The 18,645-nt window shown below is 40.6% G+C and overlaps 1 protein-coding gene across 4 annotated transcripts in view; it reads left to right on the forward strand.

Moving 5' to 3' along the window:
* Window positions 1–18,645, forward strand: part of NRDC (nardilysin convertase) — a 93,192-nt gene that overhangs the window by 52,052 nt on the left and 22,495 nt on the right. For all 4 annotated transcript variants that reach the window (XM_002715099.5, XM_002715100.5, XM_051857772.2 and 1 more), the window contains 6 exons: window positions 492–561; window positions 3,694–3,771; window positions 6,019–6,139; window positions 6,221–6,279; window positions 6,524–6,578; window positions 16,064–16,168. In XM_002715099.5, coding sequence (XP_002715145.1) covers window positions 492–561; window positions 3,694–3,771; window positions 6,019–6,139; window positions 6,221–6,279; window positions 6,524–6,578; window positions 16,064–16,168 — 488 coding nt within the window. The remainder of the gene's footprint in view (window positions 1–491; window positions 562–3,693; window positions 3,772–6,018; window positions 6,140–6,220; window positions 6,280–6,523; window positions 6,579–16,063; window positions 16,169–18,645) is intronic.

Here is an 18,645-nt window from a genome sequence, read left to right on the forward strand (position 1 = left end):
GCGCTGCGGCCGGCGCACCGCGCTGATCCGATGGCAGGAGCCAGGAGCCAGGTGCTTTTCCTGGTCTCCCATGGGGTGCAGGGCCCAAGCACTTGGGCCATCCTCCACTGCACTCCCGGGCCACAGCAGAGAGCTGGCCTGGAAGAGGGGCAACCGGGACAGAATCCGGCGCCCCGACTGGGACTAGAACCCCGTGTGCCGGCGCTGCTAGGCGGAGGATTAGCCTAGTGAGCCGCGGTGCCAGCTAGTCCCGTATTTTTTTACAAGAAGAGTTCCATACTTAACATTTCACAGTACTTTTATCCTTGCTTTCTCTAGCAGTGAAACCAAATAGAAAGGAAGTTTACAAAACTTATATAATCCAAATTGGTAACAACAATTCCCCTGTTTATTAAAGGGTGAAATATATTGCATTTACAAACAACTTCTTATAACAGTAAAATTTATGGAAAAGCACTTATATCTGTTTTTCTGGGAAATTTTTTGTTCAGTTGTTCCAATCAGAAAAATTCATGCTTTGACCATCACGTGGGCACTTCCGCCTCAACAGCAGCATTACAGGTAAGAGTTCAGGAGAAAACTTGTTTCACTAGATTCTGAATGAGAGTTAAAATTTTAAGGCGTGCTAAATGATTTAGTTTAGGAATCCTGAATTAATAAGCAAGGATAATGCAGTAGCCTAGGAATTAACTACGCTTAGATTTTTCAAGCCTTGCTATATATTATATTGATTTTTTGGGGGGTATGAACACCAGAGTTTGCTTACATCTAGTTGCCTTTCCTGAGTCTTTGAAATTGTTTAGAGTAAATTTTAGTAATTGTTTTCTTTAGTACTTGAGTAGAAAATATATATTAGCTTATGATTTATATGACAGAGGCTACCAGTTGTTTTGATCTTGTCAAAAGTAAAATTAAATAATTTTGAGGGAGTAGGAATCTCAAGTATTTACTCATGAGTTAAAGCAGATTTATACAAATTAAGAAAGGGTTTCAGCTTATCTATATAATTATCTTATATGAGTAATGTAGAATGGGCCAAGCAGATTATTAAAAAGAGATCAGTCATAATGTCTACAAATGCATTTCTTTTTTTTTTTTTAACAGGCAGAGTGGACAGGGAGAGAGAGAGACAGAGAGAAAGGTCTTCCTTTGCCGTTGCTTTTCCTGGTCTCCCATGGGGTGCAGGGCCCAAGCACTTGGGCCATCCTCCACTGCACTCCCTGGCGACAGCAGAGAGCTGGCCTGGAAGAGGGGCGGCCGGGACTAGAACCCGGTGTGCTGGCGCTGCAAGGCGGAGGATTAGCCTATTGAGCCGTGGCACCGGCCTACAAATGCATTTCTAATTTGAAATAAATGCTAACGAGCTGATAAAAATTTAACTTATTTTTAAAAATCACCATCAACAAAGCAAAACCATGAGGACACATACACTAATAGATAGAAAAAGTAATGTGTAATACTTACGCTCAGTAAAAATGTTTTTTGCCACTTACATATATTAGAATATTCAAGCAACAAAATCTCATAGAATTAACAAGAACAGTATGCTTCTAGTGAAAAAGTCAAGAAAATGTGTATTATTTGCTTGCTTCTGTGCAAGGATGCTATAGGGAAAAGTAGTATATGTTGATTGTCCAGTTATGAGTGTATCAGAAAGTGTTAAAATTATTATGTATATTTATGAGTTTGTTCAAAATTCTTACTATAAAAATAATATGCTTGTAAAATATTAATAAGGGCAAAAGGACATTAAATAAAAACTAAAGATCTGCTTCTCCTTTCTTTGTCCCTATCCTCAAAGCTATTTTTAACCTTAACAGTTTCTTTTATAGCCTTCATGCATTAAAATATTGAATGTTAAGCAAATACATATTTTTTATGCAAATGGAACACTATATACACTATTTATAAAGCCTTGTTTTTCCTCTGATTGATTCCTAAGTTCTTGGTACAAATTTTGGAAATTACTTTAGGATAGAAAAGCTATTCATAATTCTGTTCTCCAAAGATGGTTAGCATTTCTGTAATTTTAAAACAGTTTATTTTAAAGGGACATTCATTATCAGACATTTTGAAACTCTAAATATATGAATTTCCAATAAATCAACTTTTACAGGGAGTCTTGTTTTACAAATAAGCACAATATTTATCCCCCCCCGGGGATACCAAATATAGTATTTTAGTTTTGCTCGGATGCAACTGTTGTGTGATGAGCTGTGCTTGTTCATTAGCTGCTGGTTTCCCTGTGCTAGTCTTAGTGTACATATAATTCAATTCATATTTTAAACAATGTTGTATGGGCTTTGAATATTGTTTAGCGTAGTTGAAATCATCATATTGTATCTTGGCTTTCAAGAGTTTACCGAATTTAATTCTGTAACCTATTTCAATTTTCTAAATCAATTTTTCTGTGTCTCATTTTTTTTTCAAATACATTTCTAAAATTATTGTATTGGGTGAGTATTTGGTGCAGCTATTTAAGATGCTGCTTGGTACATCTGCATCCCATATAGGAATGCCTGGATTTGAGCCCCAGCTCTGCTCCTGATTCCAGTGTCCTGCTAGTGTGTGCTCTAAGAGGCAGCATGTGCAGGTTCAAGTGATTGGGTCCCTGTCCTCACTTGAGAGACTGATTTGAGTTCCAGGCTTTGGGCTTTCACCTGGCATACCCCTTATTGTTGCAGGAATTTGGGGAGTGAGGTTAGTGGATTGGAGGTCTCTCATTCTCTTTGCCTTTCAACTAAATCAATAAAGTAAAATTATAGTAGAAGCCAGTAGGAAGAGACTGTTTGAATACAACTACTCAGAATATTATTCTATGATAATAATACCTGTTAACTGCATTTGTCTGAAAACTGTATTGAGTAAGTGAAGAGAAAGAGAAAAAAATCAGTGAGGTTAAGTTTCTTGCTTAAGGTTCTGATATACTTAATGGAAAAACTAAAATTAGAATCTAGATTTGGGGGCCAGCATTGTGGCATAAGTGGGTAAGGCTGCTGACTGTGATGCTGGCATTCCAAGTAGGCACCAGTTTGAGTCCTGGCTGCTCTACTTCCGAACCAGTTCCCTGCTGATACACTAGTGAAGCAGTGGATAATGGCCCAAGTGTTTGGGCCCCATCACCCATGTGGGAGGCCTGGATGAGGCTCCTGGCCCAGTATTGGCTGTTGCAGCCATCTGGGGAGTAAACGGTGGGTGGAAGATCTCTTTCTGTCTCTGCCCCCATCTCTGTAACTTTGATGTTCAAAATAAATAAATAAAATATTTTCTTTTTTTAAAGATTTTCTAACCCTTAGAAAGCAACACATTTCACTTTACCACAGAGCTTGATGCCATACTGAGAGCTTTTGCAGAGTGACTTATATCTGTATTGGTTATAAAATGGTAAAGAATCTGTATTACTTCCATTTTTGGTAAAATAAAAAAGATTTTTTCATGAAAGAGATATTTGGTGTTCAACAGAAAAAGTAATAGATTTACATTTTGGAGTGATTTTACTCATTCAGGGATTTCAGAGGAAGGTAAATTTTACCTTTCTGTTTTTATATTGATGCTATTAAGTTACAATTTCATGTTTAGTGGATTTATGTGAGAATGTTTATATAATTATATTTTCAGTTTATAGTTTTAGAGGTAAGATATTTTTGATGTATTTATACCTTGACTTTTATTTCTGACATACTTTTCTGAAAGGGTGAAGCCACTTCATTATATCTCCTGGCTGGTTGGACATGAAGGCAAAGGCAGCATTCTTTCTTACCTTAGAAAAAAGCAAGTACTCAGTTATTAAGTATTTTCCATGTAACAATCTTTGAAAAATAATATAAAATAAATGTTCTATAATGTGTTCTTTTGCTTTAGCTGCTAGAAGTCAGAATCAAATTTAATGCTTAATTATCTTAATAACCTAGATTATTTTAATATACATTGTATTCTGTAGTTCCTTACTTTACCCTTTTAGCCTATGTTGGGAAGTGATTTTATATACAATTTAAAAAATCATAAATAAAGGGTGGGTATAGTGGCATGGCCTACATCCATATAGAAGTGCCTGATTCAAGTCCTGGTACTCTGCTTCCCATCCAGCTTCCTGCTAATGAGCCTGAGAGGCAGCAGATGATGGCTAAAACACTTAAGTCCCTGCCACTTGTATAAGAGACCTGGATGGAGTTCCTGGCATCTGCCTGGCTCAGCCCTGGCTCTTGTTGGCATTTGGGAAGTAAACCAATAGATGGAAAATCTCTCCATTTCACCTTCTTTCTCTGTCACTCTGGCTTTCAAATAAATAATATGTTTTTTAAAAAAACATAAATGAGGGCCGGCGCCACGGCTCACTGGGCTAATCCTCCACCTTGCGGCGCCGGCATAGTGGGTTCTAGTCCCGGTCGGGGTGCCGGATCCTGTCCCGGTTGCCCCTCTTCCAGGCCAGCTCTCTGCTGTGGCCCGGGAGTACAGTGGAGGATGGCCCAAGTACTTGGGCCCTGCACCTCATGGGAAACCAGGTGAAGCACCTGGCTCCTGCCTTTGGATCAGCGCGGTGCGCTGGCTGCAGTGCGCCAGCTGCGGTGGCCATTGTAGGGTGAACCAACGGCAAAGGAAGACCTTTCTCTCTGTCTCTCTCTCTCCCTGTCCACTCTGCCTGTCAAAAAAAAGAAAAAAAGAAAAAAAAAAAAAAAGAAAAAACACAACCAGAAAACATAAATGAAACTAATAGGTTCCAGAATTACATAAAAAAATTAGCTCTAACCAAGAATTTGGAGTTGATTGGATATTAAGGGATTCCATTATTAAGTTCTGTGGATCTCTAGGTTTTCCCAACCCAAAAGATTGACTTTAATAAAAAACCTCATTGGGTAGATAAACCGTAATAAATATGTGGGATTATGGATAGCAGAATGTGTCCTGTGGCATTTTAAGTATGTTAAAATTTAAGTATGCTAAATTTAAGTATGCTAAAAACCTATGGCTAAATAATAGAAATGTAACTTTAGAATTAGGACCAATACATTAAAATAATTCCTTGTTTGAGTTTTCTTTATGCTAATTAATTTGAAAATAGGAAAGTAGAGAAAAGGACTAGGTTCTGGGGACCTGGCTTCAGCCTTGCCCAGCCCTGGCTGTGAGGGCATTTGAGATTTGTGGAATAAACTAACCAGTGAATGCAAGATCTCCCTCTCCCTCTCTCCCTCTCCCTCTCCCTCTCCCTCTCCCTCTCTCCCTCTCCCTCTCCCTCTCCCTCTCCCTCTCCCTCTCCCTCTCCCTCCCCCTCTCCCTCCCCCTTTCCCCCGGCCTTACAAATGAAATGAAAGAAAAGTTAAAAAATTTAAATAAGTACTTTAACATGTTGTTGTTTACTGGAACATTTAAAGAAATCTGTGAGAGGGCAGGGTTATTATAAACTAATGATATTGGGTACATCTATAGCTTTCACAATGCATGTATATATGTTTTAAGATGTATACAACCTTTCTGCCTTACTGAACTTAATTAGAATTTCTAACTGTTTTGGTGTCCTTGCTTGTTTTACATTTTTGGGATTATTCTAGTCAGGAAAAAATACAAGTCTTGCTTCTTTCTTTGTAGTTTCAAAGAATTCACTTGACATTCTAAGTAGGGATATAGTTGAGATGTTTTAGGTTTCTTCTAAAAGACAGGTTGAAAATTTTATTGCCTTCTAGTAATCATATTTTCAATATTTTGTGTTGTTCTCTTCAATAAGATTGCTTTGACTTCATAAGACTATTAATGTTTTACTATGTTGCAATATCTGTCAGTGTTTCCATTAAACAAATACAAACACCAGCTATTATTTCCTTTTGATGATTCCTAAATGTACTACAATTCTTTGGAAGGCCTGTACTTTTAAATTTGTACTTTTGAAGTTCGTGTTGGAATATGTATGCTTACATCAAAGAATCAAGTTCTCAAATTTAGTGTAGAAAGCCTATCTGTTTTGTTTATTTTAAGTGTTTGTAGATTATCAATCCAGAGATACTAATATGTTTTTTTTAACTGTAGATGCTGGGCTCTTGCATTGTTTGGTGGAAATGGTGAGACAGGATTTGAGCAGAATTCTACTTACTCAGTGTTCAGCATTTCTATTACATTGACTGATGAGGGTTATGAACATTTCTATGAGGTAAATAATTTAAGTGAAGTTACTTTTCTTTTATGCAGATGCCACTTTATGCAGAAGACTAATCAGATACTTTATTTACAGGTTGCTCATACTGTCTTCCAGTATTTAAAAATGCTGCAGAAGCTGGGTCCAGAACAAAGGTAATCAGTACTTCTTAGAATGAGGCCAAGAATTAATCCTAGTATCTTTAAGCCTTTGAGCTACAAATCAGATACTTTAGTCCCACCTTGATAGCATTTCTTCATCCTTTCTCCATCTCTCATTCCCCATGGGTGAGTGTACACTAAGGCTTTACATTTATGTGGCCAATGACTGTCTTTTCCTGTTGATGATTCTAGTGAGAGACTGCAGTATATCTCTAATTATAGTTTTCTTCTTTCACAGAATTTTTGAAGAAATTCAGAAAATTGAGGATAATGAATTTCATTACCAAGAACAGGTACTGGAAGTCAAATTCTTTTTTTTTTTTTTTTAATTTATTTATTTATTTGAGAGGTAGAGTTACAGACAGTGAGAGAAAGAAACAGAAAGAAAGTTCTTCCGTCTGTTGGTTCACTCCCCAGTGGCTGCAATGGCTGGAGCTGAGCCGATCCGAAGCCAGGAGCCAGGTGCTTTTTCCCGGTCCCCCATGTGGGGGCAGGGGCCCAACGACTTGGGCCATCCTTTTACTGCCTTCCCAGGCCACAACAGAGAGCTGGACTGGAAGAGGAACAGCTGGGACTAGAACTGGTGCCCATATGGGATGCTGGCACCGCAGGTGGAGGATTAACCTACTGTGCCACGGCACCGGCACTGTAGTCAAATTCTTTTTGAATGTTATCTGTGACTTAGTTGAAACTGGCTCAAACATTGTTCTATTTTTGGCAGTGTCAACGAAGTTTTATTAAGATTTATTTATTTATTTGAAAGTCAGAGTTACAGAGAGAAGGAGAGGAAGAGAGCCGGAGCTGCGGTGATCGGAAGCCAGGAGCTTCTTCCAGGTCTCCCATGTGGGTGCAGAGCCCCAAGGACTTGGGCCATCTTTTACTGCTTTCCCAGACCATAGTAGAGAGCTAGATTGGAAGTGGAGCAGCCAGGACTTGAACTGGCACCCATATGGGATGCCAGCACTGCAGGTGGCAGCTTTACCTGCTATGCCACAGCACTGGCCCCATCTCCAAAGTTTTAATTCTGCCACCCTTACATGTGAATCTTAAGATGGCCTTGAGGCAGTATGAAAATCACTGTTGTGTTTTCAGAATTTATACTGAATAGGAGTGAGAGGATTAGGCAGATTATGTAGATCATGTTGTATGATAATCACTTATCTATATACTTGTCTGTCTCTTAAACATTCATGGAGAGTTTGCTATGGTATTTGCTAATTTGGGGATTGAAATATTGTATACATATTCTATAAGGTAATCTACAATAATTATTTTGTATAATGTTAGAAACACTACAATTTGGGATTTCACAGGAAGGAAAGCATTTTCCTTGATTTAAGTAGGATAAGAGATGGCTTCATGGATATGATATATTTTCATTGAGTTCAGCATAAAAAAAAGTTTGGATTAGGTTTGGCATATAAATAAGGAACGCTTGGAGTATTTAAAAAAGTTTCTTTTTAAAGATTTATGTATGTATTTGAAAGGCAGAGTTACAGAGAGGCAGAGGCAGAGGGAGAGAGAGAAAGGAAGAGAGGGAGAGAGAGGTCGTCCTCTGTCCACTAGTTCACTCCCCAAATGGCTGCAATTGCTGGATCTGCGCAGATCTGAAGCCAGGAAAAAGGAGCTTCCTCAGGGTCTCCCATGCCAGTGCAGAGCCAAGATCTTCTTCCTGGTCTTCCATGTGGAAGCAGGGATTCAAGGACTTGGGTCATCTTCACTGCTTTCCCAGGCCATAGCTGAGAGCAGGATTGGAAGTGGAGCAGCTGTGACTTGAATCGGCTTTACCTGCTACGCCACAATGCCGGCCGCTTGAAAAAGTTAATGATCCTATATGTCTGTCTCTGAAAGGCATAATGATATATATAAGGTTGAAAGATAAAGTATTTAGAGCAGAGAATTTGTTGTTTTTGTAAACTCTTGTTCCTTGGATCCATTTGAAGTCTGCTATATCCGGTGGACCGCTCCTTAGAATAAATAACACTTCGGGGTTGGCGCTGTGGTGCAGCGGGTTAAAGCCCTAGCCTGAAGTGCAGGCATCCCATATGGGCACTGGTTCTAGTCCTATCTGCTCCTTTTCTGATCCAGCTCATTGTTATGGCCTGGGAAAGCAGTAGAAGATGGCCCAAGTCTTTGGGCCCCTGCACCTGCGTGGGAGACCCGTAAGAAGCTCCTGGTTCCTGGCTTCAGATTGGCTTCGGCCATTACAGCCATCTGGGGAGTGAACCAACAGATCAAAGACCTCTCTCTCCGTGTCTACCTCTTTCTGAAACTCTCTCTTTCAAATAAATGAAATAAATCTTTAGGGGCCAGCGCTGTGGTGCAGTAGGTTAATCCTCTGCCTGTGGTGCCGGCATCCCATATGGAGGCGATTCTAATCCTGGCTGTTCCTCTTCCAATCCAGCTCTCTGCTATGGCCTGGGAAAGTAGTAAAAGATGGCCCAAGTGCTTGGGCCCCTGACCCATGTGGGAGACCCAGAGGAAGCTCCTGGCTCCTGGCTTCGGATTGCCTCAGCTCAGGCTGTTGCAGCCATTTGAGGAATGAACCAAAGATCTTTCTCTCTGTCTCTTCCTCTCATTATCTGTAATTCCATCTCTCAAATAAATAAATAAAAAATTTTTAAAAATATTAACAAAAAAGAATAAATAACACTTCATCCTCTTAGCTTTTTACATTGCATAAAAATTGTCATAGTATTATAATGATCACTGGTATTCCTCGCCTAAATTCACCAATTGTTAATATTTTGTCAGAGAGAAAATATATGTATTCCCTCCCTCACCAACCATTTAAGAATTAATTACTGATAGTATGTACTTCAGATTAAAGTTTTTAGTATTATATAACCTCATTATAATTGTGATAGGAGATTTAATATTGAAAGAATACGGTTCATATATATATATTTTCCACAGAGTAGTGTTTTTAAGTACATAAAATGAAGTACAGTGGTTACAAAAGAATATTAAAGTAAAGTACTCCAAGTAGTACTTTAAGTAGTATTTAATGCATTAAATAATAAAGTCCAATAATGATCACAGTTTTAAAGTAGCAATGTGTACATGGTATTTTGAGATACCTGCAACAACTACATTGTGATTTCTGTTGGTGGTAGTTGTGGGATTGCTAGTATTACTGTAATTTCTTGCCCCTACTCATAATTGGAAAAAAATGTTAGAGATTAAAGAGAATGAACATAATTTCTTCCCAATGAAATTCATAATCTCCTTGAATTTGTCTTGTTTACTGATATCTTTTTAATAATTGTGGAGGATATCTGCAGAACCGAGATTTAAGCCCCCCCCCCCCCCGAATTACCGGTTAATAGAGCATCTTGAATGCTGGCTTTTTGGAACATCACCAGGGACTGTTCCCTGAATATTTATTAAGTAAAGAAGGCATTAAGTTTATGAGGGCAAGGTGATCAAAACTGTAGGTTTCCAGATGCTGATGACTCCTATGTCATCTGCTTTATATACTTGAAATTGTTTGAACTTGGAAACAGAAAGACTGTCATGACTCAGATTGTCCATTGGAGGTCCTGTAGATACTATGTCCTATAAAAATAGATAGATATGCATAGAATCCACAAGTCTTCCCCTCCACTTTGCCAGGAATGATTTTTTTCAATCACCTCATCAGCTGTGGTGGGAGCTAGTGGGTTGGAACTGTGGCAGGGGACGAGTGGGGATGAGAATTTTGGACTACAACTATAAGTAATACCTAGATCCCTTTTTTTTTCCCTCTCTTTTTTAAGGTTTATTTATTTATTTGAAAGAGTTATACAGAGAGGAGAGAGAGAAAGAGAGAGAGGTCGGTCTTCCATCCGATGGTTCACTCCCCAGTTGGTTGCAACGGCCAGAACTGCACTGATCCAAAGCCAAGAGCCAGGAGTTTCTTCCAGGTCTCCCATGTGGGTGCAGGGACCCAGGGACTTGGGCCATCTTCCATTGCTTTCCCAGGCCATTGCAGAGAGCTAGATCAGAAGTGGAGCAGCTAAGTCTTGAACCGGCACTCATATGGGATGCTGACGCTTAAGACCAGGACATTTACCCACTGTGCCACAGCACCGGCTCTCCTCCCCGCACCCCCCCCCCCTTTTTTTTAAGACTTCTTTATTTATTTGAAAAGAATAGTTATAGAGAGTGGCAGAGAGATCTTCCTGCTCCTGATTCAATCCCTAAATGATGCAATGGCCAGGGCTGGGCCAGTCCAAAGCCAGGAGCTTGGAATTCTGCATCCGGGTTTCCCACATGGGTGACAGGGCCCAAGCACTTGAGCCATCTGCTGCTGGTTTGCCAGGTGCATTAACAGCGAGCTGGATCAGAAATGGAGCAGTTGTGACTAAAGTGGTGCTCATATGACATGCTGAAGTTGCAAGAGGTAGCTTTAACCTGCTGCACCAAATGCTGGCCCCCAGGTCCTATTTTTCTGTGAATGATTTTTTCAACATTGATTAAGTAAATGACATTTTCTTTCTGCCCCTTCAGTTTCTTCTTAGCAAGAAAGTCTAGGATATCTTTTAATGCCATCTCTTCATTTTATAATTCCTCAACTTTTTCAACTTTGGCATTATTTACGAATACTATCTTGTGTTTTTTTTGTTTTTTTTTTAAAGATTTTTATTTATTTATTTGACAGGTAGAGTTACAGACAGTGAGAGAGAGACAGAGAGAAAGGTCTTCATTCTGTTGGTTCACTCCCCAAATGGCTGCCACGGCTGGAGGTACGCCGATCCGAAGCCAGGAGCCAGGAGCTTCTTCCTGGTCTCCCAGGCGGGTGCAGGGCCCAAGCACTTGGGTCATCCTCCACTGCCTTCCCGGGCCATAGCAGAGACTTGGACTAAAAGAGGAGCAACCAGGACTAGAACCCGGTGCCCAGATGGGATGTTGGTGCTGCAGGCAGAGGATTAACCTAGTGTGCCACCGCACCGGCCCCACTATCTTGTTCTCTTAAAATATTTTATTTATTTATTTGAGAGGTAGAGTTGCAGACAGTGAGAGGGAGAGACAGAGAGAAAGGTCTTCCATCCACTGGTGCACTCCCCAAATGGCTGCCATGGCCGGAGCTACGCCTATCCAAAGCCAGGAGAAAGGAGCTTCCTCTGGGTCTCTCACGTTGGTGCAGGGGCCCAAGCACTTGGACCATTTTCCACTGCTTTCCCAGGCCATAGCAGAGAGCTGGATGGGAAGAGGAGCAGCCGGGACTAGAACCAGCGCCCGTATGGGATGCTGGCGCCTCAGACAGAGGATTAACCTATTGCACCACAGTGCTGGCCCCTGTCTTGATTTTTACTACATGACTCCAAAACATCTTAGATCAAAACCTAACCAATGCAGGGGCTGGCGATGTGGTGCAGCAGGTTAAAGCCCTAGCCTGCAGCGCCAGCATCCCTTATGGGTGCTGGTTCGAGTCCTGGCTGCTCCTCTTCTGATTCAGCTTTCTGCTCTGGCCATTGCAGTCATTTGGGGAGTGAACCAGCAGAATGGAAGACCTCCCTCTCCCTCTTCTTCTCCCTCTCCCTCCCTCTCTCTCTCTCTCTCTCCTCCTTTTGTAACTCTTTCAAATAAATTATAAAATAATTCTTTTAAAGACTAACCAATGCAAAATCAGAACAAATTTTTTTTTAGTTTAGTTTTATACACACACACACACACACACACAGATCTTCCATCTATTGACTGACTCCTCAAATGTCCACAAAAGCCAGGACTGGGTTAGGCTGAAGCCAGGACCCAGAACTCAATCCATGTGTGACATGTGGGTGGCAAGGACCCAAGTACTTGAACCATAAGCTACTGCATTCCAGGATGTACATTAGCAAGAAGCTGGAATTGGCAGTGGAGCTAAGACTAGAACCCAGCACTTTGATATGGTAATGTGGGTATCCCAAGTGGCATCTTCACTGCCATGCCAAATACCTGCCCCCAATTATGTTTTTTTTTTTTCAAAGATTTATTTATTTATTTATTTGAAAGGCAAAGTTAGAGAGAAAAAGAGATTTCCCATCCTCCGATTCACTTCCCTTATGACTGCAGTGGCCAGGGTTGGTCTAGGCTGAAACCAAGATCCAGGAGCTTCTTTTAGGTCTCCCAGGTGGGTGTAGGGACCCAAGGACTTGGATCATCTTCTGCTGCTTTCCCAGGCACATTAGCAGGGAGCCGGATTGGAAGTGGAGCAGGCAGGTCTCAAAACAAGCACCTATTTAGGATGCCTGCATCACAGGCAGCAGCTTAGCCTGTTATGCACCTCCCCACACCAGTTCTGTTGTAGCAAAGTTGAGATGTCTCCTCTTCAGACTTCTTTCTAGTCTTCATTGATAAAAGCAAATAGAAATACCCTTTTAAAACTTTTTTTAAAGAAATTTTAAAATATCTTTAATTTCACACAAACGTAGATTCAGTTTGGTTTATAAATTAACTGTTTGAACTAGTGTATGGTGAGAAAGCTGTTTTGTTTAATTAAGTACTTTTCTGTAGGCATAAAAATAGGACCAATAATGTAATAATTAATAATTAAAGAGTATAGTAGACATATTAAAGAATAGAAAATAATAAGTGTTGAAAGGGTTGTAAAGAAACCTGAACATTGTCCATTGGAACTGTCCATTTGATAGTGGGAGTAGTAGATGGTATATCCAGTTTGGTAAACCATTTGTCAGTTCTTTAAAAAGCTAAACACATGCAGAATTAACATATGAGCCAGCAGTTTTACTCCTAATTATACATCCAAGAGAACTGAAAACATGTGCCCACATAGAAACTTCTACAAAGATGATCATGTCAGCATTGCTCATTATGTCCCAGAAGTGCAAACAACTCCAAATGTCCATGAGTGGATAAGGAAAAAGTGGAATATGCATGTTATGGAATATTGCTCAGACATGAAAAGGAATTAATTTTTCATGTTACAACACAGATGAACTCTGAAAACTGCTAAGTGAAAGAAGACAGATCCAAAGAGTAACATAGCTAATGAATCTACTTGTTTAAAATACCCAGCATAGATAAATTCACAGAGACGGAACATAGATTGATGGCTCATGGGGTCTGAGAGAAGTGAATGGGGCAACTAATGGATCTAATGGGTATGAGTTTCCTTTTGAGATGATGAGGGTGTTCTGAAATTAGATAGTGGTTGGTGATAGTTGTTCAGCTTTAAAAACCACTCAGTTGCACACTTTAAAAGGGTACGTTTTATGTTGTATGAGTTAAATCTTCAAAAAAGTTGAAGGATAACATTTAAATGTTGTTTTCTCCAATACTTCATTTGTTGCTTTGGCACCCAGGTCTGCTTTTAACCATGGTCATTAGTGCTTTTTTATAGGAAATAACTTGGAATCACTCAGTTTTATACTATACTGATTAGAGCAGCTAACTTATAAGTAAGTAGCTGATAAAAATAGTTCATTAAAAAAATTAGAGCAGAAGGAGTCGTTTAAACAGTACTAATAGCTTAATGACCAGTCAGATAGATGATTTAAGAATGTTTTCTGAAGTGTGTGTATGGGAAAGCTAACAGTGACTTGTTCCTTATTCTGCTTTCATGTAAAAATGTAGTAGACAGCATATACCTAGTTTAATGTATGCATACCTCATTTTCCCTCCACTTTTATTTCATCTTCACTCTTATTCTGTCTTCTACTAGATGAGAAATGACCCATATTATTTAATAAAGAACTGGGTGGAATGGTGGTGTAGGTACAGTATATTTGTGTTTTAAGGAGCCATCCCCATCATTCATTCACCGTGTGATCTTGGGGAAGTCATCTGATCTGAGTGTATTTCCTTGGTGCAGAATGTGAAAATAGAATCACTTGGGTCTGTCAGTCTTCAAATTCTGTATATATGGGTGCTCAGTAAATACTTGATTGCTCTCCTCTGAGAAAGTATGTTTGTTTCATTGGTCAGAGAACTTGCCATCATTCTTTCAGTTTTAAATTGAGCTAAAATACTTAATAATCTAATTCCTTTTTCACATTAAAAATTTTTATTAACACATAGTTGTACATATTTGTGGAGTATGGTGTAATATTTCAATACATGCATATCAAATGTAATGATCAAATCAGTATAATGGTATATCCATCACCTCAAACATTTATCATTTCTTTGTGTTGGGAACATTTCAAAATCTTCTCTATTTGGTATTTTGAAATATACAACTAATTATTGTCAACATAATAATTAACCTGTGATACAGAAGTTTTTCCTCCTCTTCAATTGTACCTCTGTACCCATTAACCACTTTTTCTCTGTTTCCATCCCCCACACCTTTCCCAGCTTCTGATAAACACTATTCTACTTTCTCTTTTTTTTTTTTTAAAGATTTTATTTATTTATTTGAAAGTCAGAGATACACAGAGAGAGGAGAGGAGGAGAGGGAGAGAGAGAGAGAGAGAGAGAGAGAGAGAGAGAGAGGTCTTCCATCCGCTGCCTCACTCCCCAGTTGGCTGCAATGGCCGGAGCTGCGCCAATCTGAAGTCAGGAGCCAGGAGCTTCCTCCAGGTCTCTCATGTAGGTGCAGGGGCCCAAGCACTTGGGCCATCTTCCACTGTTTTCCCAGGCCACAGCGAAGAGCTGGATCAGAAGTGGAGCAGCCAGGTTTTGAACCGGCGCGCATGTGGGATGCTGGTGCTTCAGGCCAGGGCGTTACCCGCTGCGCCACAGCGCCAGCCCCTCTACTTACTCTCTACTTGTCAAGACTTTTATCTAGTAGCACTTATATTTTGATTTTACAGTGATTTGATCCATGCCTGCAAATGGTTCTTAGGTGCTCATGCTACAGTGCTAGGACCCCAGCTTTTACTCTCCTCACAGTCAAGTGGGGCACCTGACAAGTAGACAAGTACGTGCAGTTTGGTGTGATAATTGCAGTTGTGATGACACGGCTATGACATGAGTAGACGCTCATGGGTCCCTACACGCTCAGAATGGGGGTTGGTAGAGTGTGAGGTTAATCTCCTTTAGGTAATAACTCCAGCTATATTTTCTTAGAATTTTGAACATTGTATTTTTAAAAAAATTATGTATTTGAGAGGTAGAGAAAAAAGAGCTTCTATCTACTTTACTCCTCAGATATCCGTAACAGCTGGGGCTGGGCTGGAGTGAAACTGGGAGCTGGAAATTAGTCCTGTTTTGCACGTGGGTGGCAGGAACACAATGATTTGAGCCATGGTTGCTACCTCCCAGGATCAGCATTGGTAGGAAGCCAGAGACAGAAATGGAACCCAGTACTTCAATGTGGGGTATAGAGTCTCAACCACTAGTCTGCACACGCACTCCCCTGAGCATCAGTCTTTTTTAAGATTTATTTTATTTATTTGAAAGACAGAATTACAGAGAAGGGTAGGTAGAGAGAGAGAGAGTCTTCCATCCGCTGGTTCACTCCCCAGGTGGCCGCAATGGCCGGAGCTGTGCCGATCCGAAGCCAAGAGCCAGGGGCGTCTTCCAGGTCTCCCATGAGGGTGTAGGGGCCCAAGGACTTGGGCCTTCTCCCACTGCTTTCCTAGACCATAGCAGAGAGCTGGAAAAAGAGTAGCCAGGACTTGAACCTGCACGCATATGGGATGCTGGCGCTTCAGGCCAAGGCTTTAACTCACTGCACCACAGCGCCGGCCCCAAACATCAGTCTTAAACTACAATTAGATCTGCTTACATCTGTTTAGAAGCATTTGGTTTCCTTCTTTAAAAAAGAGAGAAAATGTTTGTATGTTGTGGCAAGTTAATGATAATAATGAAGAGGTTTCTGGTATGAAATAATTTTTCTTCCTTACAGACTGATCCAGTTGAGTATGTGGAAAACATGTGTGAAAACATGCAGCTATATCCCCTGCAGGACTTTCTCACTGGAGATCAGCTACTTTTTGAATACAAGCCAGAAGTAAGTTTCCATTTCTCAAACTTTTTTAGGGGAAGAGGAGTGTGAGAAAGTGCAGAGATATACTTAAGAACTGTGGGAATGGAGAAAACTTGGTTATATTTAGTCAGGATATTTGTTTATTTTGTTTTATTAAAAATTTTTTTTCATCTTGTTTGAGAGACAGAAGACAGAGTTTAGTTCATCTGCTGGTTTACTTCTCAAATACCCAAAACAGCCAGGGTTAGGCTAGGCTAAAGTTGGGAGCCCAGAACTCAATCTGGGTCTCTCCCATGTAGGTGACAGGGACCCAAGTACTTGAATCATCGTCTGCTGCCTTCTAGGGTACACATTAATAACTCTTTTTGCTTTGTATAGTGGAACAGTTGTCAACCAGGAGCAGCTTTTCTCCAGGGAAAATGTTTGTGTCTGGAGACATTTTGGTTGTAACAACTCAGGGATGTACAGTAGGGTGTGCTCTAGGGATCTAGTATGTAGAAGCCAGAGATGCTTGCTAAGCATCCTGTAATGCAGAAGGTGATACCTCACAAGAAAGAATTATGTGCCTCAAGATGGTAGCAGTGCTGAAATTCAGGAACTTTGGCAAAGAGTATTCTAGATAATTTTAAACAAGGTAGGGAAAGGTAAAGGAGAAACTAAACCACACATTCATCCCCAGGGTATTTGTGCTCAAGGGGCCTGAATGTTTTTTTTCTGAACTGCCACTTACTATTTTTTGTTTTGTTTTGTTTTGTTTTTTGTTTTAAGAAATGGTGTTTAAATGGTAGTTAGCATTCCAAACTAACCTACAAAATCCTATAGTTAGTTTTTATTGTAGCTGGAGGGTTACTGAAGGAGACCCTATGTTGTCATCAGTTTGCTGGTTTCTTGGGTATGAGGTGGTATAAAACATGGTTGTTAAGAGCATGTCTTTGAAAGCATGTAGAGACTTGGTTAGAACTTCACTTTTGCCTCTCCTGGATGTGTTGTTCTGTGCAAATTACATAATCTTTACCCCAAGCAAATTATTCATACTTTAACCTCTGAAGTTAAATAGTATTTTCCATAGAGTGGATGTTTGAAATCATGTTTGTTAAACTCTGCTTGGCACAGAATAAAAGCTTTTTTTTTCTAGTCTTTTTTTATTTTTATTTTATTTTATTTTTTATTTTTTTTGACAGAGTTAGACAGTGAGAGAGAGAGACAGAGAGAAAGGTCTTCCTTTCATTGGTTCACCCCACAAATGGCCGCTATGGCCAACACTGCGCTGATCTGAAGCCAGGAGCCAAGTGCTTCCTCCTGGTCTCCCATGCAGATGCAGGGCCCAAGCACTTGGGCCATCCTCCACTGCCTTCCCGGGGCACAGCAGAGAGCTGAACTGGAAGAGGAGCAACCAGGACAGAATCCGGCTCCCCATCCGGGACTAGAATCCGGAGTGCCAGCGCCGCAGGCGGAGGATTAGCCTAGTGAGCCGAGACGCCGGTCTATTTTTTTAAGGAATACAAATTTTATAAGTACATCTTTAGGAATATAGTTATTCTTCCCACCATATCAGCCCTCTCACCCATACCCCACCCCTTCACCTCCCTCTCCCCTTGCCAGTTCCATTCATAGAGTAAAAGCTTTGCAAACGATAGCTATTTTTTTTATTTATTTTTTTAATTTTTTTAAATTTTTTTATTTTTTGACAGGCAGAGTGGACAGTGAGAGAAAGAGACAGAGAGAAAGGTCTTCCTTTGCAGTTGGTTAACCCCCCAGTGGCCACCGTGGCCGGCGCACCGCGCTAATCCGATGGCAGGAGCCAGGTACTTCTCCTGGTCTCCCATGGGGTGCAGGGCCCAAGGACTTGGGCCATCCTCCACTGCACTCCCGGGCCACAGCAGAGAGCTGGCCTGGAAGAGGGGCAACTGGGACAGAATCTGGCGCCCCGACCGGGACTAGAACCCGGGGTGCCAGCGCTGCAAGGTGGAGGATTAGCCTAGTGAGCCACGGCGCTGGCCTGATAGCTATTTTTAATGCAAGAGCTATTAATATGTGGGATTAAAGATACGAGGACTGTTTGAAGAATTATCAAAAATGTATTTGATATTTGTTAATTATATCTCAATAAAATTTAAAAAAGGCATTTAGACTGCTCATGAACTGTAAGTAGATACATGAGCATTAAGAAGCTAGGATTGGGCCGGCACTTTGGTGTAATATGGCGCCAGCATCTCATATGGGCACCGGTTCAAGTCCCAGATGCTGCACTTCGGTCCAGCTCCCTGCTATGGCCTGGGAAAGCAGTAGAAGATGGCTCAAGTCCTTGGGCCCCTTTATCTGCATGAGAGAACTGGAAGAAGCTCCTGGCTCTTGGCTTTCATCAGCTCAGCTCTGGCCATTACGGCCATTTGGAGAGTGAACCAGCAGATGGAAGACCTTTCTGCCTCTCTCCTTCTCTGCCTCTCTATAACTCTAAGTTTCAAATAAATAAATAAGCCTAAAAAAAAAAAAATAGAAAA

This window comes from Oryctolagus cuniculus, chromosome 7 (genome assembly GCF_964237555.1).
Source record: "Oryctolagus cuniculus chromosome 7, mOryCun1.1, whole genome shotgun sequence".
NCBI classification, from domain to species: domain Eukaryota; kingdom Metazoa; phylum Chordata; class Mammalia; order Lagomorpha; family Leporidae; genus Oryctolagus; species Oryctolagus cuniculus.